At 31.1% G+C, this 22,829-nt stretch overlaps 1 protein-coding gene across 2 annotated transcripts; it reads right to left on the reverse strand.

The window, feature by feature from the left end:
• Nucleotides 1–5,793: 5,793 nt before the first annotated feature.
• On the reverse strand, nt 5,794–12,097 carry LOC145182171 (uncharacterized). 2 transcript variants are annotated; one of them, XM_090073460.1, is made up of 3 exons: nt 11,983–12,097; nt 6,455–9,594; nt 5,794–6,345 (listed from the first exon to the last, which is right to left on the reverse strand). In XM_090073460.1, the coding sequence occupies exons 2-3, from the start codon at nt 9,575–9,577 to the stop codon at nt 5,905–5,907; spliced, it is 3,564 nt and encodes a 1,187-aa protein (XP_089929586.1). In that variant the 5' UTR covers nt 9,578–9,594; nt 11,983–12,097; the 3' UTR covers nt 5,794–5,904. The 2 variants fall into 2 exon arrangements, with proteins under 2 accessions (XP_089929586.1, XP_089929585.1); XM_090073459.1 differs by lacking the exon at nt 11,983–12,097 and adding an exon at nt 10,368–10,475.
• Between the last annotated feature and the right edge of the window lie 10,732 nt (nt 12,098–22,829).

Here is a 22,829-nt window from a genome sequence, read left to right on the forward strand (position 1 = left end):
AACACACAAAGTTTTTTCCTAAATATATGTTACATGTCTAGACATATCTAACATTTTTATAGATAACAATATATGTAATATATAGATATAATATTTAGAAATATATGTCTATATACATATATATGTCTGTGTAATGTATTGGTGATGTATAGAAATTATTTGACAGCTCTTTAAATTTTCATGTTAAAAAATCTGTTTGTTATGGCTATTAATAAGCTATGTCCCATAAGTAACGTTTATTTCTGCCCCCGTAAGTAACGCTAACTAATTTGATTTTTAATGCTTATATAAATTGATAAAAGATTCTATTAATTAATTTTATATAGAATGTAAACTACTAGATTTATTTTGAGAAGCTCGATTACATAGATTAAATAATTTGCTTGAGGTATCCAAATGAAATTAACAGGTTTAAAGTAATGTTTTTTTGAGTCCCGTAAGTAACACACCTTATAATGAAATATTGTTCCAAAACAATTCATAGTTGAAAGAGTTAGAAATATACATTTGAACAATTAAATGATTTCGGGATAATACATACCTATATGAACATCTAATCTTTTAAGATAAAAAATATATACTTAAAAGATTGGCATTAAGAAAATTGAAGTATCCCGTAAGTAACAGTGGAATCAACCGTAAATTGTAAACAATATTGTGTTATATTGTTTACGACTATTCATGTGATTTTGCGACAAATGCCTAATAAATAAAATCAAAATAACTTTTTTTTACAAAGTTAAAACCATCGTTTTTTTAAATATCAAAGTAACGTGTACGCATAACAAATGTCCACAAATGTTTAAAACTAAACCACCGTGACTATATATCATTTCGTCAGTAACTGTTGATGATAGTATACTCGCTTGAGCATAAAAAAGAGTTACAGACAGAAACTTGTGATAACATGTGCTTGTGCTCGTTTTTAAAATTTATTTTTAAAGTTCTGCAAAAGTTTTCTTGGGGTTGGCCCTCTGGACTGGTGGATATCAAATGAGAAGCATCTACCATTGCTTTCTAGTCTCGTATGCGTATTCTTGTGTACTCGGCAACATTATCAATCTCAAAGAGGGCCTTTTCACAAGCTGGAATGATAATGACCCAAAAGAGAACAAAATTGAAAATAGTTCAAAAATTTGAAAGTAATTCAAACTTTTTTGACATTTTAACGGGAAAAGAACGTAATAATATAAATGATGGCTGTCGAAGTTTTTAGCGGAAGTTTCGAGGAAATTAATTGATTTCGTAAGTTATGACGGACCTTTCGAGCAAATCACTTGTAGTTGCGAATTAACTTATACAGTTACTAGACGGAACTTCAAATAACTGAATCAGTTACTAGTGGGAATTACAATTTAATTGATAACCTTAACTGTTACGTTCGGTTAATTTTACAAGCGAAAGTAATTTATTCCTAAATCGTTACAATCGGAAAAACTTCGTAAGTCTCTCATCTAGTTTTTACCACAGGCGGAGATAAAGTTTTTTATATTTTACGGATGATTTTATATTGACAATATACAACTTTTCAGGTTTTCACGGGACTGGAATAAGAAAACATCTTATGATCGGTACAGCGGCGCAAGGATTATTTTTAAGGGACTGATTCATAACGAAAATACCGACATGCATGCGAAACGAGAAGCTTTTTTTCTTGCTCTAATAGAATATCCTTCAAAAAATAGTAGAATATATATATATATATATATATATATATATATATATATATATATATATATATATATATATATATATATATATATATAATTACGGCCATAAAAAATACAGGATTTAAAAAAATCAATCATATAAACGAAGTTTTAAACATTTGAGAACCAACCTATCATCTTCTATTTTTTAAGAGAAATGGGAAAAATACTTAACGACCATAATTTTGTACAAACTTTTATAAAAGATTAGTATAGAAACAAGTGACTGAGCCAAACTTTTTTAAAAGACGTTAAATAATAATTTGATATTGAGATTTAATCCTCCTTTTTGAATTTTTCACACCAATAACTTTATCAAAAAAATATCCTAACAAAATTTAAAAATCTTGAATTTAAAGTAAAAACAATATTTCTCCTGAAACCACTCAAATTCTTCTGAAAAGAACTAATTCTGAGAAGAGAGCGATTCTAATAGATAAACGTTCATCTGTGTATATTGTGTGTGAGTGAGTCTATAAATATTCCTATTCACCCCCACCCCCTGACTCCTAAAAGCAAGTATCTAAAATATCATTCCCAAAGCTTTAAGCTCAAGAAGATCACTCAATCGTTACCCTTTCTTAGAAGGAATGAACTCAAAAGCCAACGGTAAATTTCAAGGGTGTAGGGGCATATAAAATATTTTTGATATAAACTTTTTAAATTTTTTCTTGTATGTATATATATTCATACATATATGAGTAAAAACAAGCGTAACTACTTTCTTCCAAAAGTATCAATACAGTAAATTGAATTTGAAAAAGTAATGTTAATTGAATTAATCATTTTCTTTCACAAGTTGCTAACAAAAAGCAAAGTTTATAATTGAAAACCAATAAAGTTTTTCATGGAAAAATTTTTGGCCATACTCTTGCTCCAGTAGCTGTATGATATATATATATATATATATATATATATATATATATATATATATATATATATATATATATATATATATATATATATATATTATATATATATCAGATATATATCATATATATCATATATAGATAAACGTGATATATATGATATATATGGTGAGACAGTAATACTTAGAATATCTTGAACAATTTTTTAAAATTATTCTCTCGATTTTGTTTAATATACTTTTTCCTTTTGAGGGATTGAAAAATTATTTTCAAAAGTAGTTTTAATCATATGATCGACTATTTCCAGCCAAATAGCTAAAAGATAACAAATAGCAGAGTTGCTTCTTGCTGGAGTCAAAAGACGTACTACGGAGATGTTGGGTTAGCTATGAGCACCGTCTGCAATCTTAAGGGCCAAATTTCAGTTGGAGAAGTCATTAATATAAAGCTAGTATGTTGAGGTATGAATAAGAAACGGGATTTTGTATTTATTTTTAATTCTCTCTAAACCAAATTATAGAAAGATCCTATAGAATCCATGAAAAAGCTATCTTGGGACATGAAAGCTAGCCCACGGACCAAAAGAAGGGTTGTCCATACAAGTTTGAAGCTAAGGTTATAGGTTATATACAAGGACTAGAAAGTACATTTTGATAAAATAGTTGAAATCCAGAAGACATGAAAGAGCCTGATATGCATTTCTCTATCTGAACCGCGTGGACCAACAATTAAAGTCTTTTTTGCTGAAAAAATATTTACTATTAATGCAGTTTTAAAGCATTGTAACTATCGGTACCTTGCAAAGTCAACTTCTGAAGTGAAAGGAATCTTTAGAACCCAGCACCCATCTCAAATCATAGTTCTGGGAGTTGTGGCATCTGATGGAAAAAAGATACCTATGTTTTTTTTTATAACCTGTGGACCAAGAATGGTTCAAAAACATGTGTACAAATTCTGCAAAGACAATATTGCAGATTTTTGGTCAACTGCCTTCTGTCCTTCGTCCAGCACTGACTTGAACCCCCTGGACAATTCCACTTGGTAGAAACTGGAGCATCAACCAACAAAACATCTCATTCTAGTCTTAATGATTTCAAGCAAGTAATGAGATGAAAGTGGGACAAAATATCTAGTGACTTCATTTTGAACAGTTGCAACGCCTTTAGACGCCGTGTGCAGGCTGTAATAGACAACTCGCCCATATTGAACAACAGGTTTCTTAATGGCCTTAAAGTCATTTGTTAAATTAATATTGATGTCATTCAAATGGTTATTGAAAAATAAATTAGCATGTATGCTGCTAGAAAGTAAGTATTGAAATCGAATTATGTTTTAAAAATTAAACTTCATGGAAATAAATATAAAAAAAATAGAGCGCATATAGAGTGGCATTTAGAGCTAACTAGCTTTTGTTTTAAAGTATATCATGCAGTATCTTTTGCAAACCGTGGGCTAGCATTATTTTCTTTTCAAAAAAATACATTAGCAAGATTTGTATCACAACCATTTATAACTTAATTTCAAAAGTCAATAAGAATTGTCCTTCTCCTCATCATCCTGCAAATGTGCACATCAGAAGCATGTTGGTAATTGTTTTAGAGCTTTTTCCTTCAGCCATTTTTACTGGAAAAAAAATAAAACAGAGAGGATGGTAAGAGAAGGACATAAAAAGAGCAAGACGGAGTTTTAAAGAGAAGTAAAAGAGAGTATTTTTGAAAGTTTATAAGAAGAACTCTAAAGAGACAGAACTTTTGTAATTGAAAAATATTTGGATAAACAAGTGTTATGAGTGAACAAAAGATAAAATAAAGAAGTTTTTGATAATGAGAAGAAGAAAGGCATTAAACAAAAGTTAGAAGAAATGTTGATTAAAGAAAAATAACCAGAAGTTTCAAATAAAGAAGACATACTTTAAAAAAAAAGAATTAAAAAGAGAGAAGTAATTGATAAAAAGCAGTATCAAACACTACAAGTAGAGTAAGGGAGTATCATTTGTATTTTATAAACATAATTGATAAAGAGTGCTGACCATTACACACTAATAGGACGTTTATTGAGTTATATTGTATAATTATATTGAGTTATTGTATTGTATAATAGTATTGTATATTGTGTAATACTGAGGACTGTAAACACAACACTAACCCTTTAACAATTAAACCTCGCCCATTCCTAACCAAGCTTTTGCCACACCTCAGTCTATCCTAACCAAGTAATCTCTACACCAACAACCTCGGACCTCAACCTTCCACAAGACTCCTTCCTCAAAACTCTTGGCCCAAATCTTCCCTAAATTTTAGCCCTTACTATCACATGCAACAGCAAATGCCCTCAAATAATAAACAAAAAGTGTATCAAATGTTAAAGTATAATTATCTAAGCAAAACCAATACAAGACTGCGAGTGCATTTAGGTTTGCTGTCAACAGCCACTGACAGTCACGTTAAGACTCAAAACAAGGATCAAGGGTGAAGTTAAAAGAACATGGAGCTAGGCGAACATGGAACATGGAGCAAGGCTGAAGTTAGAAGCTGTGAGACATTTTCTCCACTCTATGAAAAATCAAAAATAGTTTTTGAATAAACTATTTTTGATTTTTTGAATAAACTATTTTTGAAAAAAATACTGCAACATTTTCCCCAAAAAACTTAGCTTTCATTTTTCGCAAAAGTTTAAGACTAGTTTATCAGAGAACAGTGCATTTACTAAAATATTTTTTCTCCGTATAAACTCCACTTTTGCTTCGTGCCCCCATTTTTTAGCACAAGTACTTAAAAGATTTCCGTCCTCCTGTAATGTTTATTAATATATATGCGCTATAACTTAGTATTTGAGCTTTTGCCGCATCTATTATCTTCATTTTAGTAAACTTTTATATGTAATATATGATTTATATGATTTATATGCAACGGTTAACTGGTTCAAAGGATATAGGGCTTGTTTAACCCATGGTAATGGGCCTTCCGATTCTGTTACAAGGAAACCAACACAAGTAACAGAAAACATTACTTTTCAACAGTTATGATTGTGGCGCGGTAAGTGTGATGAAAAACTAAATTTCTTTACCGTACCGTTATCGTTAACTGACTTGTCATTCGCAGCGTTTTATCAAAAGCTATCGCTCAACAAACCAAAAGTTTAGGCGTGAATTGTTTTGAATCTTGCGATTTAAACATGTTACAATTTGCTATGTCACAAGAAACTAGAATAGACTAAAGACCCTTTACTTTTCGGTGTTGGACAACCTTACACGTTTAAAATCGTTTTACTCATGACAAACAAACGTTTCTTAATGCTGAGAAAAGTCCAGTAATATTTTTTTTCTTTTACCAAAACTTATACCAAGCATCTTTTTTACCGTCTTTGATTACATGTTGCCTTTCGGAAGCAACGACCTCTTTGTATTCCGCTACGTATCGACGAGTGCTAATAACGGCATGTAACGTGTCCACGAGAAACTTTCCGGAATGTTTTAACTTGCAGAGCTCGTCGATCAACTTGTTCACTTCTGATATCAATAAAGCCGAAGTGTTCAAGTCCCCCTTCTCCATTTCTTTATTCAAAATCTCAATCTCATATTTGTAGGACTGAAGATGAGCTTCAAGCGAGTTCAACGTGACATCACTTCCGCCTCGACCAACTTTATCCTTTTCCTCTCGAATCAAATGATTCATGTAGGCCAGGAGCGCATCGTTGTAAGGAGTAATTGCATTGTACTTGAGAAAACATGCAAAGTTGACGCTAGACTTTTCAATCACTTTTAGTTCCTAGGGTTTAATAATAGAACTTTAAAAACAAATAACACAACTAAAGTTTGCAAGATTATTGACGAGATTCTATAAATGAGTTAAAAAGCAATTTTATTAAAACTTGCACCTGTTTGAATTCTTCAATTTCTTTATTCTTCGCATCAATCATCTTTTCTTTAATCTCTGCTGCTGATAGGGTACTCTCCAGAAGTTTTTTCACGCCTTCATCCACTACTTGCTTCTTTACTACTTTAGAATCGTAATAAATGTGCATGTGCTCTTTGTAGCTGTGCCCGCAATTCGGGCGATTGCACTTTCCATTGGTTATACAACTACAACGCAATAGTTTTTCATCTCCAACAGTATCGTGACTTACACCCGTTAAGTTACAAGGATTATGACAGACTGTGATATATTCAATTTGCATAAAATCCTTTGGTCCGTAGATCTTCTTGCAATTAGTATTAGTGCAAACAGTTTTTGGATAGTTGATGGGATATACCTCCAGTTCCTCCTTTTCATACGTTTTTTTTTTCTCTAGGTCTTTTATGTTGGCCTTTGTCATCATGATTTCTTGACTGTGTGCAATATTGATTGCAATGTTGATTTGAATGTTCTTGCTAATTTCAGCCATAGGGCGAGTTAGTTTCTGAACAACTTCTCGAGCACTGTTCAGACTAAGAGTACTATTGATTGAGTGAGGTGTCAATTTGGAAATGTGCTTCAACATTCTCTGAGTCTCGCTAATCGACTTTTCCCAACTCTTGGCAAAGTTTTCTCTCTCTTCATCTGGAAATTTAATCGGGTGATCTTTGTTTTTAATAGCTGCCAGAAATCGATACGCTTCGCTGTCATAGCAATATACAGTGTGACTGGATATCGGGATTTCAACGGCTTTGTTTGAATCTAATAGAGCTTTAAGAACGGGCATTGTGTCTCCAGGTCGATAAAACGTTCCACGAGAATTCGTAAAGCAAAACATAATATTTTTGCTTGCATCACGATGAAGGTAGGTCAAAAGCTCTTTGATGCAGAATTCAAACATAACTGTCAGACGGCTATTGTTTGGTTTCAATAGAATGCAAATTCCGTGTAGTTCATCAAGGTAAGACAGAGTTCCAAGTATGTTTTCAAAGTTCTTTTTATCTTGTTCAATTCCACGGGTATCTCCAACACCAGGAGTGTCAATAAGTCGAATTACCGTGTCATCTATCATAAAAGAATAAACCTTGGTCACCTGTGTGGCTGATTGTCCGGTTTTCTGAACTTCATTTTGATCTTCACCAGTGGAAACCGTAATATTATTAAAGTGCTCGTCGCAGATAGTGAATTTGGAAGGAACAAGGCTACAAAGTTCGTTCTGCTCAGCCTCTTGAAGAGTTTTATATTTAAGGAAGTTTTGAAATCCATTTATCCATGTGGATTTTCCAACACCAGTTTCTCCAAGAATTAAGATGTTCATTTCCTTCCGAGGTCTAAGTCGAGACAAAACTTCCTTTAGATCATTCTTGTCATCATAAATATTATAACCTGGTCCGTGATTTGCGTCTGTGCACTTGAATTCATATGAATCTGAAGGGCCATGCCCACAAGAGCAGTAGAACTTCTCATCAAACCCAAATTCAATGTTCTCTTGGCATTTAGGACAAATCCATTCAAACTCAACATTTGGCTTGCAGTTTGTTCCAGAACAAGGTATGACAAGATTAACTCTTTTGTTTGGCTTTGAAGTAGACTTATTCATCGGCAAAGTGCATCTTGCAATCGCGGTGTTTTCTAGCGCTTTGTTTTCTTCAAGTAAATTCTCAACGAGAACTTTACCATCTTTCAAAACCTGAACTGAAATTCCAATTTTTGGCCAAAGGTATGGATGAATATCACAATCAACTGCAAAAAACTTGTTGCCAACCACATTTTTCTTTATTTCTTGAAAGAAGACTTGTCTGTTGGCATTCCACGTATCTATGTTAGAAGTTTTGGCATCATTCTTGAAATATAGCACGTATTTTTTGCAATTAAAATCTTTCAGAATTTCCTCATTAAGAGATTTCCCGTTGCCAATGTACTTAGCGCCATGAAATATTAATGACTTTGCAAATAATATTTTTTCAGTAATGTGGCTCCAAGAACTAAACTGAGCGACTATCTTGTCAGGTGAACTTTCTTCAGATTTGGACTCTGCAATTAGGTTTTCAAGGTCAGATACGTTTGCTTTTCCTGATCTCACCGCTGTTAATTTTGAAGCCAGATTAGACCGAAACTTTGATTCTTGGATTTCAAATTTTTCTTTAACTTCAGCAACTTTTCCCACGTCAGCAGATTCGACGCAAAACCGATGGTTTGTTGTGTCTTCGTAGAAATCGTTTATTTCTTGCTTAGTCTTAGAAAGTTTTTCAAACAAATGGACAATCTTCAACAGGGTGGATTCCTCGAGATATTTGATAATGCAGTTGGCCTTTAAGGAAACTTTTAGGTAATCCAAGAGAACCGACAAAGGAATTAGGCTGTAGATTAGAGGCTTGCCACGCCCTTGGTTAGACATACCGACTAGACTAGGCATTTGTTTCATGAGGAGAAGCGCTTCTTCAAAAGTCGTTGGAAGATCTTCTTTACTCGGAAGAATGTCTCCATACATGTGAATGTTAAAGTTGATATCTTTATTGTTATCAACTTCGGAAAAATCCACCAAACTTTTACCTGAAATTGATAACTTTACTGCTTCGAGTTTAGCAGACAAACTTCCTTCAACTTCCTTTATGTCACGATTGTCGGTATTGAGGTATTCAAAAGACAAAATGGAGTTTGCTCCCCAAGTGATTCCAACCACAACATGGGTTGCCATTCCCGACTCAATTGCTTCCAAAACATAGAAATCTTTAAGTGCCTCATGATAAATGTTAACGGACTCCTCCTTCGTTTTAATGTTGTAAAGAAGTGAACTTTTTACTACTCTGGTAGACTTCTTCTTGTCGTTTAAGTAATGACCAGAACCCTGAAGTGTGAGGAGACCTGCCAAGACGCTTACTTGAAGCTCAGCTTTGACGTCGAGCTTGGAGAACTTCTCGCTGTATGAATCAGAATGAATGAGTTGAATATCAGAGAAGTGATTGTCTAGTAGAGTCAACGTTTCTTCGGGAATTTTTCTGTTAAAAATCGAAATTTTTAGAAAGTTGTCGGTTCTCGAATCGTATAGATCACCCAAAGACGCAACGCTGCCCAGTGCTGCTCGCGATAGTTTCTTGGAGTCCATGTTACACGTTAAAAGCTCTAAATTAAACATTATTTTGATAATTCAAGAAAGTTACAGGTAACATGCAACAGAAGTGTCTATATTTGTCCTCGGTTATACAATCTCAGTATAACCGAGGACAAAGTCATTAATTTTAGCTGACATTACAAAAGAAAATCTCAAATGAAAGCTTTGTTGTTTTAGATATAGATAACAATTCCCTTTCTTATATTACCTAACAGTTAAAAAACTTTAGAGAAAACAACCCTTTTCTATACCATTTTGAACTTTATATAATTATTTGCTTTCAGTTCAAACGCAAATGTGAAACTAGTAATGCTTTTATTTAAACAAGTGTTTGTTAACAAGAACTTTATGATCAGGGTTTCTTGATTTAACAAGCACTTTAAACATAAGTTTAGTTGCAATAGTTGAGTTTTTTCACTTAAAAATGTTTGTCTGTACACAATGTGTACCTTTACCCTTGATGCATAGGCAGTTATTGGCCGAAGATGATTTACCTTCGTGCTAGTAGAAAGAAATCAGATAACATCGACAAACTTTCTTTTCGCTAAAAGCTTATTTAATGACATTTAAGAATAATAACATCAAGCTTTGCTTTTATTGTTTCATTTCTGAGATTATCGATAACTTTTCGATTTTAAAATCCGTTTAAATCAAACTGTTTTTGCATTTTTTAAATCAACAATTACATTTTGTTTGAGATTTTACTAGAATAAGTTTTGACAAAAATGTTTTTGTAGTTTCTTTTTAATTTAAACTTTACTGTTGTATAAAAAAATATAGTTACCTTAACATTTTCGTATGTTTGTTAGATCATCTCATAAATCACGTCATATAAAAAAGTCGTTCGTTTAGCTAGAGAAATCCGAGAGCAAAAAAAATCTTTTTTAAACCCATATCACTTTTGGACAACCTGAAACTTTTTTGTACTTAAATATTTACCTACGTCCTTAATTACTGTCTTTTTATCGGATTTAAAGATGAAGAACGTTTCCTTAGTAAAGTTTACAAGTTTTTAACTTCATAAACAAAGTCTTGTTTATGGAGTAAAAAACTTGAAAAAAATCAAGAGAAAAAGTTGATCAAAAATGTTTGAGCTTAATCTAGCAATATCATATCAAATTTTCTCATGTATATTTAATTAGGATCTAAGCTTAGATCGCGTTAGCGGCAACAAGTTCGGAATTCAGTTGAAGTCTTCCTTCTTGAGTAGAACACTCCCATCTTCTCCCATCTGTCCTTTTTTCTTGTGAACTTGTAGCAAGCTTTTTGGATGGTCATAACGTCCCATATAAAAATATGATATTCTTAGTAATAAGAAAATGTTTTTCAAACTACAATATATGCTATATTTGATTGTTAGGGCAACCAAAAGCATGCAAACCCTTTTTTTTTTCCTGCATCATTTATTTTAAATAAAAGAAAATTTTAGTCTGTTTAATTAAAAAACTTATATCTTAAAACCTATTAGTTGGAACTTATTTCGGCAAACTTTACCATTCCGTGCGTATTTTTGCATGTTTATACATATTCAAGCATATTTTAGCATAAAAAGCATATATGTTATATTCAAGAACATGTTAGCAAAAAAGAACAGAATACTTTTTTAAAAGTTCAGACATTTAAAAACTTTATCAATCTTATTTAATAACTTTACTTTTCATTGGTTGTTTTTAACAACTTATTATTTAAAAGATTTCTTAGTTAACTAGCCAAAAAGTTATTAGAAGAATTGGTAAGAAAAAAATAATTGAGTGACTTTAAATATGTGTCATTATCTGTATTAATGTATTATTGTTTGAGTAAGTTAATATGAACAGAATATATATATTCATGAGGTAAAGAATATTTATTGAGTAAGATAAGTAACAGTGCTAAGTATTACTATTTTTGTATGCATTTCGATTGAGGCAATATTATCATTATTACTAAATGCGTTAACAACTTTTATAGAAAAGTATCATGCTCCTTCCAAACACCTATCCCTACCTACGCTACGCAATGACAGCCCTACCTAACCGTATCGCATTTTATATGTGCCCTACTCTCGCATCACAATTGTCAGGCAATCTGCGTCACGCTCCCATTACGTTCTATTCCCGCCCGATCACACCTATATCACCAACGGGACTCGAAATAAAATAATAAAACCCCTCCCTCACAGTCGATTAGGCTGTTATTCCGTATTATCAGAAAATATTTTTTAAAAGTTGCAAACTGAATGGGTGATAACTGTAAATTATTTATTTATAGTTGATTTAGCGATTAAAAACTAATTAATAGTAAACTTTATTATAATAAAAGTTTTGTTTATAAAATGTCATTTGTATTAAATAGTTCATTTTTTATATAAAGAAAGTAAAGCAATCAACAGTCGCACTCGTCGTAAATGCAAAACATACCCAGATAAATTTTCGTTTACCAACTTTTCTTTTTTAAGCTCCTTTCGAAGTTGACCTTAAATCAAAACTTATGAATACGTTTCAAAAAGTTAAATGTGAAACTATATTTTTAAAGATGTCTTTTTATTTTGGATCTAAAAATATGGAATTATTTACATTTAATGTGTTGGACTTAACAAGAACTTTTAAGCTCTGGATTAAGTCCAAGATTGCATAACGTATAAGATAATGTAAGGCAAAAAAGGAAAGAGTTTTGATATTAATTAAGAATAAACAACTTTTCCAAAAATAACAAGCGTTGATAATGTAATTAATAATACAATAAGCGTTTATTTGAAGTTGAGCATGTTTAGTTAACCATTTGATCTTTTCTGAGTTTCTATCCAGTTGCGTTGCGTAAAATTAATATTTGCATATCTATGTATCTTCATTTCAATATATTATCACCAAGTATTTGTTATATTAAATGATATCAGTGATATTTCTACTCAGGATGTTCATTAAATTTACAGCAGTTAACAACAATTATTTACAAAATATTACAAATGCTTTAGTCTTTAAACTCATTAAAGTTTGTATTCCAATTATATGCATATTTATAGCATACATAGTATATATATATATATATATATATATATATATATATATATATATATATATATATATATATATATATATATATATATATATATATATATATATATATATATACACACATACATAGTATATATATATACATATATATATGTGTGTGTGTTATTTGATAAATTAAGAATAATTTAAAATTTACTTTTATTTTAAGAAAATTTAGTTACTTTACCACTTTCCTAAATTTGTTTGATTATTTCGTAAGCGTTTTTTTTATTTAAAAAAAACCATTCAAAAACCCCGAATGTTTTTTGGAAAATCTTTTATTTAGAACCATCTGCAGGTTTTTTGAAATTAAAAATTTATCTTCGTCATCAATTATTGTCTTTTTATCGGATTTAAAGATAAAGATCTTTTCCTTATAAAAGTTTACAAGTATTTTATTCGTGAATCAAAATTCTTGTTTTCGCACTTTTTTGAAGAAATCATTTTTTATGCATATATATATACATAAAGGGTGGTTATTTATATTTTCGTTGTTTTTAAAGCGTTGGAATTATTTCTTGCCCTCGGTCTTCTGGTTGAGTCGGCAAAGTTGACAAACCTAAAACTGAAGAATCATTAAGTGTTTTCAACACAAATATTTACTTATTTTGAATTGTAAGTAATGTATATTTCAAACAATGGTGACACATAATGTCATCAAACTTTACATTTTATAATTTGGCAGAAGTCTAAAGCAAACACATTGAATCAAGAGAAAAATTTGATAAAACTAGTTTGAGCTTATTATATATCAATATATTTTTGTAATTAGCATTTATGCTTAAAGCTACCCAATTGGCAACAAACTTGAAATTGAGTAAAACTCTTCTTTTATCTGTCACTTACTATTCTAAACTTGTAGCAAGCTTTTTCCAGTTTTAATATTACTGCTCTTTCATGGTCTTGAAATCTCAAACAAAGTTTTAGTATTTTTTGTAATCAGAAAATGTCTTTCAAATTACGATTTAAGTTCCCACCCATTAACAAGTCATCTTAAAGACAAATTTAAGACGTCTTGAAATTGGTCTTAAAGATGTCTTAAACTGGTCTCAAATGAAACACAGTAAGCCGTCTTATCTTAGACGTCTTAAAGTTGCCATATTTAAGACATCTTAAAGTTGTCTTAAACTGGTCTCAAATGAAACACAGTTAATCCTCTTATTTAAAGCCTCTTAACGTTGTCTTATTTAACACGTATTAATGACGGCTTAAACTGGTCTCAAATGAAGCTTAGTAAGTCGTCTTAACTAAAACATCTTAAAGTTGCCTTATTTAACACGTATTAAAGTCGGCTTAAACTGGTCTCAAATGAAACACAGTAAGTCGTCTGAGTTAAAGCGTCTTAATATTATCTTATTTAACAAGTATTAATGACGGCTTAAAAAGACGTGTGCGTGTATATATATATATATATATATATATATATATATATATATATATATATATATATATATATATATATATATATATTACATTTCAGCCTCCTGCCAATACAACATGAATATATATATTTATATTGTATTAAAAGGAGACTGGGAGGTAGTGACAGAAAATAGAAAGGTGTGAATATATGAACTATCCAAATGCAATAACTGAAAAAAGAGACATAATTTACTATAGAAAAAGCACCCACAAAAAAAGAGTACATGATTATAAAATTTTAATAATACTTTGATGATGCTGGTGAGTTTTTTAACACACCCTGAATAAATTTATGGACTGTCTTCTCCGATTCCTTTGGATATGTCTTTCAAACAGCCGCTAAAAAGAGAAAATTAATGAAGCAATAATAGGTCAAGAAAATCATTGTTTTTTTGGAAAGCAGCGTTAGAAGACTTTTACCAATTACACACTTATAAAGGTGGGTTTCTTTAAAATTTCTCTATCCGCCTCTCTGTCTATCCATATTGAAATTTATCATCAGCGAACAATGTAATTTCTAAATTCGATTAGTTTCTCAGAAATCTGTAAAATATGTGCTTGTAATAACCTAGCCATAGGCCCTTTACGGAAATAGTTCAAAATTCTTTTGAATTATTAGTTGGTCTTTGGCATATAGTCAATGCAGAAATCCGGAAACATATAATACCAGTAGCTATAAGAGGAGAATATATTTTTGATGTTACTTATACGACTGGCAACTAAAATCGTAATCTGTTCGCTTGCAAAGTTCTTGTTCTTCATTAAACTATTTTAAACATCATTACTACTCTTCCTTCCAAAGAACCTTTGATAATGCACCCTTTCACAAGAATAATATCCAGTATGAGTAACAGTCCATTTTAAAAATGATCTTGCTGGAGCATTACAGAGAAAAGTTCTAACTTTAACAGTGTGTTCAACTGATTTTATTGTCAGACCGGATAACTTTGAACCACACAGTTCTTGTCATTCTTATGTAAAAACGTAATTAAAAATGCAAGATGTAAAGACGTAGTTAAAAACGCAATTAAGGAAGGAATTAAAGCATGGACGTATAAGAGTGGACGTGCAACTTATTACAGTTTAACTTTTTGTATAAGCTTAAACTTTTATAGAATTTGTTTAATAAGATTGTTCATGATAAAGTAACTACTTCACGTGTTGACAAATTACAAAAAAAATTACACCAAGATAAAGAAAATAAGTTGTCGGCACGAACAGATTTTATCATTTTTTCAAGATGAACATTTGTAAACTTGGGAACTTTTTTTTTGTAAACAAACTCTGTGAATGATAAAATAGACCTGTAAGGATTAATTTAAAATGATTAAAAAAAGTATAGCTAAATATAAAAACGCTTAAATATACTTTTTTATCAAGATCTGATTTCAATCAATTCTTTCGTCCTTTATTCGCCAGCTTAGTCCTTCATTCACCAAGCTATTTTATAATTCATTTGATAATGCAAAACCTTTTCAAAAATGATTTAAATTAATAATTATCTTACAAAATGCGGTAGATATTTCATGTTTTCGTTTTTCATATTTCATATATTTTTTCATTTATCATAAAAAGCACATAATAACCCATTAGTTTTTGTCAAATAAAATTGAGGTTATATATGGCTGGTAAATTATATTGTGTTAATATTAAATTCTTAGTTATTCTTGCGGTTTGTCATAAATTGGCTTTGCTAAATTCTTTAAGATTGTGACAAATTTTTTTTACTTTCTTGTAGGGGAGAACCTTAATGAATGTGACAATTATTGAATGGGACAAACTCAGATTCTTATAGAAGCATCGATGTAAGAATATTCAAACTCCTGTAACAAAGAGTGATAGAAACAAGAATTCAACTGACCGACTCATCCATCCTACTGCTCTATGACCGTAATGACAACGGATGTTATTGTGTTTTTGAATGTAAAAAGTAATTTTTAAAAATGTTTTTTTTCTTCTGATTTTACAGCAATTTTTGAAGTTATGGAAAATAAAATTCCATACTTAAATAGATAGCAGTCTCTAGTACAACAGTGAGTAAAGCATTCAAGCTTAATTAATGGTGTTTTTGGTGTGAATAATCATTTTTGGATAAAGTGATGCGCATATTGAATGGGATAAAATACTACCTATTGAATGAATTTAACAAAGTGTTATTTACAGCTCAGCAGAGGGATGCTACAGTCCCTTACTTTTATCCCATGGGTAATGGGTATTATTTACACACTTTTATACTGCAATATTTTACTTAAATAAAAATAACTAAATATAATATTCTAAAATGAGAAAGTTCTACTTTGATTGAAATTTAATTAGAGTTAAAATGTTTAAAGTTAAAAATACTTTTTGTGTGGTCTTTATGTATGTATCTATATATTTAACTACATTTACAATTAATAAACTAATTTGAAAAATGATTGAATTAAATACGTTTATTTTTAGTTTTTTTATGTTTGTCCCATTCAATGAGACATACTTAATGAATGGGACAAATGTCATGCTCCAATAAAACTCTCTTTTTACCAATAGCCAAATCCAAATCCAATTTTTTTGTTTCACTATATCATTGAGGAAGAGTCGGTGATTATCAAACATATTTAAATATATATATTACACAATTTTATCTACGTTTAAAAAGGATTGTCCCATTCATTAAGGTTTTTCCCTATTCATTTTATGTATAAGTTATTTAACCATAACTGTATATATATATATATATATATATATATATATATATATATATATATATATATATATATATATATATATATATATATATATATATATATATATATGTATATATATATATATATATATATAAATATTACACACGTCTTTTTAAGCCGGTTATTCTGACAGATTTCTTGTTAAGATAAAGGCGTCTTAAACTGGTTATTCTGAAAGACATCTTAAACTGATTTCAAAAGACGTCATAAACTGGTTGTTGCAACAGACGCCTTGATAACATGTGTTAAAGACGTCTTAAAATGGTTATTCTGTAAGACGTCTTGTTAAGATGTCTTGCGGACGTCTTAAACTGGTAGTCGGAAGACGTCTTAATGTGGTGTGGAAAAGCCGTCATAAACACGTCTTAAACTAGTTGCAGACGTCTAGACGAGTTAAAGATAAGTTACATACGTCTTAAAGTCGTCTCATGTTAGGTGGGTTATATTTGATTACTGGGGCAACCAAATGAATGCAAAGGTTTTTTTTTTTACTGCCTCATATATTTTAAATAGATAAAATATTAGTCTGTTACATTTAAAAAGGTACATGTTGAGACCTATAAGTTAAAACTTATTTTCGCAAACTTTACCTCTCTCTGCATATTTTTCCATATTTATACATATTCAAGCATAGTTTAGCATAAAAGTATATCCTTATAGGATATTTTTTAAAAAGTTAAGACATTTAAAAACATTATCAATCATATTAAATAACTTTATTTTACATTTTTTAATAACTAATTACTTAAAAGAAATCTTACATAAGTTGAAAAGTTCACGAACTTTGGTCATTATTTTCACTTAGATATTGTTTAGTTATTTGTTGTGGCCATAATTCCTTACTATCAAAAAATATTTGTTAAACATTGCAAAAGGAGTGGGTTAATAATCTATAGTTTATTTTTTATTACTCTTTGATTAATCAATTTAAAACTAATTAATCAACTAACTTTAAAATAAGAATGCTATTAATCTTAACAAAATACAAATAGTAATAGGTATAGTATAATTTGTTATATTAGAATAAAAGTTTTGTTTACAAAATGTTACCTTTATTAAACAGTAAGTTTCAAAAGATAAATTATCGCCAATTAGATAATTCTTCAATAGCAAGTTAAAAATATTAAAATATATAGCCTCATGTAAATTGAGGGAATTTGTAATAAAATAGCCTTGTTTTAAAACTCATGGGATCTTTTTGTTTCGTAAAATGTGCAGTAAATCTGTAAATTATTTTTAACAAGGTAAATACATTAACAAAATTTGAGCAATCTGGGTTGCTTAAGTTTAAACAATTTTGTCATTTAATTGATTAACTTATTTAATAAATTATTTATCTGTTTGAACTGTTTCGAATTATCGAGTTGTTATATTCTTATTTACAAGGCCTTTAGCTAATAAAGAATAATAATGATAAATGAACATTTTAAAATTCTTTTTGCATTGTGTTTAGTCGCTGTTCTTGATATTTCGTTATGCATGAGTAACAATCGGTTATTTATTTACCACCACTTTAAATTCATTTAGAGATAAATTTATCATTTAGAACTCTTAATCCTACCACAACTTTTTTATCTTTTAAATCGTCTTCGTTAAACGTTAAAACCTCATTTTTTTAAATTGATATGAATCTAATTACACTGCAATCAAATAGTTTTTTTAAGAGTTTTTTTTACTAATAAAAAGACTTTTAAAATGAGTTCAATTATTTATTGTAAATATTGATATACAATATAGTTAAACACAAAGAAGATATTGTAGATCACAGCTTGTAGAAGAAGAAGTGCTCGAGTCTGTTGTTGTTTGATAGTTGACTGCAAGAGAGAGAAATGCTCCCATAACCAAGACATTTATACATTTTCCGAAGGGAAACATTAATTGTTTATACAATACTAAAAAATCCAAATGCGATACGTTTAACATGATTTGATTAGCAAAATCATTTTAGACTTCAAACTCCTGAGCAAAATGCGCAACAAAGCTAAAACGCATGATTATTGTCGGAAAGCTTTGTGTTTCCTGTGCATCTGAAAGTGTTCAAGGCAAGTAACAAGCTTTATCGAAATGGATTTCACTGATTCAAGAGTTTCACAAAGAATATGTGAGGTATGCCATGTGGCTCTTCGCAAAAAGTGCGATGGTGAGAGTTTAACCTTCCTTCCCTTTTCAAGTTCAACACAATCACACCAAGGCTTTACACAAGAGGCACAAGTTGTGATTGTCTGATCTGTTAGATAGTAAAGCTGAAACTTAACGAGAGGCATCTGCTTTAGAGAATCGATAAGGCGCAAAGAGTGCAGGCAGATAAAAGGTGCTCAGAATGTCTGAAACTTGTTGGGAAAGGGCGTCCACACAACTGCACACAGTCAGAGTTCAGAGAGAACATAAGATCACTTGAGTCTCAAGACCCTCAACTCAGTGATTACATTGCATCATGTGTGAATGGCAGAAAAGATGCATCTACTCATGGAACTGTCCAAATTCCACAAGCCAAAGGTGGCTTGTGGAATTTGGACTCTAGTTAAAGTCTTTTTTCAAAGTATGTACACACTGACTAGCATAGAACAGCTAACAACATATAATTTATTAAATTATATGTTGTTAGCTGACCTGATTATGGTAATCTAAAAACTTATTTCAATCTTCTGTTATGATTAACTGGTTCTTCAAGTGCTGTTCAAGAAAGCTGTTTGAGAACAGTTCAAAACCAATAGCTTGGCGAAGTTCAAGTCGATACAGGCTTGTTAAATCAAGAAGCTGGCAACAACTCTAAATCAAGTGAAATCCACCAAGCTCGTTGAGCCTGATTTTCAAGCCAAGTTTCGAGAGGTCGCCAAAAAAATTATCGGAGTACTTCAACCAGACAACACTGAATATGACAGCAACAGAGATGTCATAGAGCTACTCATTATAGTCCTTTGCAAAAGTCTAGCTAAACTCAAGAAAGAAGTACTTCTGAGAAGACATGTGTAATCCAAACGTATTACTAAAATTGGAACTGGTAGAAGTGGTGAACTTCTCAAACTCATCCTGGCATCCATGAAGTCAACACAGAGCTCTGGCCAATAAGCAAAGAAGTTCTAACATCCTGAAAAGAAATGGACAGTGGTGTCAAGCGACAACTGTTAGTTGCTGTTGCTGAGAAACTCTCAGAGAACTATGAAAATGTCAAGCAAGTTCTCTCCTCCATTCAAGTGGACAAACTTGACTTCATCATGTTATGAGGCCTAAAATTACCAAAGATTCTAATTGGTCTGTAGTCCCACTTCAGCTATCACCCATGCACATGGTGTAATGCTGACTATCTGAATCTTGCCAAAGCTGAAATCCTGCGGACCTTGGGGTCCATCAGATGCCTGTACAGAGGTGCCCAAGACTTCTTGGGCACCTCTGTACTGGCCCTAAGCCCTTCACATTCAAATCCACGGAAGTCTCTTTGCAGGAAATGACTGTAACAAACTTCTCTAAAAAATAGACCTTCTTCAAAGGCTGGTTGCACGTTTCAGGCCTGATTTACCCATTCGAAATTTTGGTGATGTGATTACTGTCTGTTTTCACATCACTCTGGTTAATAATTATGAGGAGAAAACTGCTCAGTTCCATCGCTCCTACCTTTTCCTCCAAGACATCACCATTACTTCGAAAGTTTATGCAGTTATCTTTCATTTCAAGCAATTTATTTCCATGAAAAAAAAGTTCCTTTGCATCTTCAGTTAAAAAGGTCTTAATTCCATGCACCACCGCTTCCAGAATCATTAGGAAAGGAACAAAAGGAAAAAAATCCATCTAGAATGTGAAAAGAGGCTTGAATTGTGTGGTCGATTTCAATAGCTAACAGTTGTAGAACTAACTGTTTTTGAAAAGCATAGTCAGCTTAGTACCTTTTGGATTGTCTTTTACACCTCGTTTTTCATTTATTCCTGTGAAACATCTATTATCTGTAGAACATCTAGATCATTTTCAATGCTGTAAAACCGTAAAATTTTGTAAAATCTATCATTTGGCTCATTTTGTGAATAAAAGCGAAGTGTTTTCAAATGCATTTTATTTTCTCGGACTAAATAGTTTCTTTTCAATTTTTGTATTAGAATGATCCTGTGGGTCTGCACTAACATCCTGCGCAGAGTCTTTCTTCGGGAACAGCCAAAAAAGTTACACTCCATTTTATTTTAGGCACCGGTTAGCTTTGTCCGATTGAGCTAAAACCTCACGATTGTCATTTTGTTATCCTGCGGTACAATTTAGATAGTTCCCTCGTATGATTTTTCTAGGAAAATTCTTTTCACTTTTTGGTTGTAACCACTATTGTGGAGGGATTTTTTTTTATGTCAATTGATTGCAACTCAAAAGTTTAAGCCAATCTTCAATCGCTTTATTTCAAATAGCTGTACAAACACAACATAACTTTTCATCTCATTTTTCAGTTAAAAACCACCGATTGTTCTTAACTTTATTTGGATAAGTAAGAAAAAAGAGCTTATTTGTTTTAAATTACGCTTCTTCATTTTCATTTTTTTGGTTTATGTTTTGCATAAACATTATTACTGAGTGAAGCCTCTGATAGGTGGTTTCTTGATGAGTTTAAAAGTTTTGGTGATGTGATGATTTCAATATGCCGCTTTACGTAATAGGGCTTGTATTTTAAATTTTTATATTATTGTATACATGTTCGATTTTTAATAATCGTATATGTATTCACTTTTTATATTATGGAATGTATTTTCTACTTTTATATTGTTAAATACTACAAACTAGTCGCTTCTACTATTGCGCACCTTTTTGAAAATTTAATTCGAGCTCAAAAAAACTGGGAAGAATATTTTTTTTAGAAAATTTCATTTTCAAACAAAATTTACATCAAAAGTTGTAGAATATACATGTTCAAAAAGCCCTCTTTCAACGTGAATGACGGCCTCAACACTTGCCCTGAATCTTGACAGCTTTTCATAATGTAATCTTCTGACATCTCGTCCCGTGCTGACTTCACAGAACGTTTCAACAATTCCAAATAGGCTGTTGCTGTTTGCAAGTTTCTGCTTCAACATTAGCCCAGACTGAATAATCCAAAGGATCCATAACTTGAGGTTGTCACTGAGCCAGCTTTGAGTTTATTATGAGGTATGACAAGGTGCACCATCTTGGACAAAGACTATGTCTAATGCATCTTGATAGTTGCCTTGGACCCATAGAAGTTTAAATTGTTGAAATATATCAAGGTATCAATCATTGCTAACCTTAAATCCACAAACAAAGAACACAGGAGGCATTTTTTTGCCATCTGATGCTAAAAGTTCAAAAATCATCATCTGACTTGGATGGTTTATATGTCCAACACTCCAGATATTTATTGAAACATCTGGAGTGTTGGACATTTAAACTGATATTTATTGAAACATCTGGAGTGTTTAGACAATTTAATTTATTAAAATTTTTTTTTATAAAGGAAAGAGTAAATTTTTTTTTACTCTTTCCTTTATAAAAAAAAATAGAATATAACAGTTTTAAATGCTTATAGTTTCAAAAAAGTACCATAACATAAGAGTTAATGAGGTTTTCTCTGGGTATCTGTCTTATACACCGCATTTAATAAAGTTTTCGTAAGTTCGCAATAACTATCTTTGGAATTATTAAAACCCTAAAATCTTTGAAGGGGGTAAAAAAAATTGAAATTGGTTAAAGCAAGCTTAGACATTAGTTTCTGGAGGATACAACATTCCCCCGCCTTTAATGTTTAATTACAAGGGGAATGTCATTTTCATTTTCAAATGTTAGTTTAAGTTCATTAATGCCTTATTTTTGATAAGCGTATTTAACAGGAAAAGGTTTATTTATGGGTCTATTTACATGTTGGTGTCATTGTGACATGTGTCTTCTGAACCCGACTCTTTAAATTGTTTACAAATCGCAGATTACAGCCAGTTACTCTGTTTCATCGTTCAAAACTACTAAAATGCTCAGTATCAATAAACTCAAGATTAATGTCAATGGAAATGGTGGCAGCTAATAAACATAAGTTACTTTAATTATCTTTAAGTTCATTTAAATTTTAAGAGAGCCATGGAACTG

The sequence above is a fragment of the Hydra viridissima genome, unplaced genomic scaffold (assembly GCF_058129835.1).
Source record: "Hydra viridissima isolate aposymbiotic clone 2 unplaced genomic scaffold, HvirCarnegie_v1 scaffold_16, whole genome shotgun sequence".
NCBI lineage: Eukaryota > Metazoa > Cnidaria > Hydrozoa > Anthoathecata > Hydridae > Hydra > Hydra viridissima.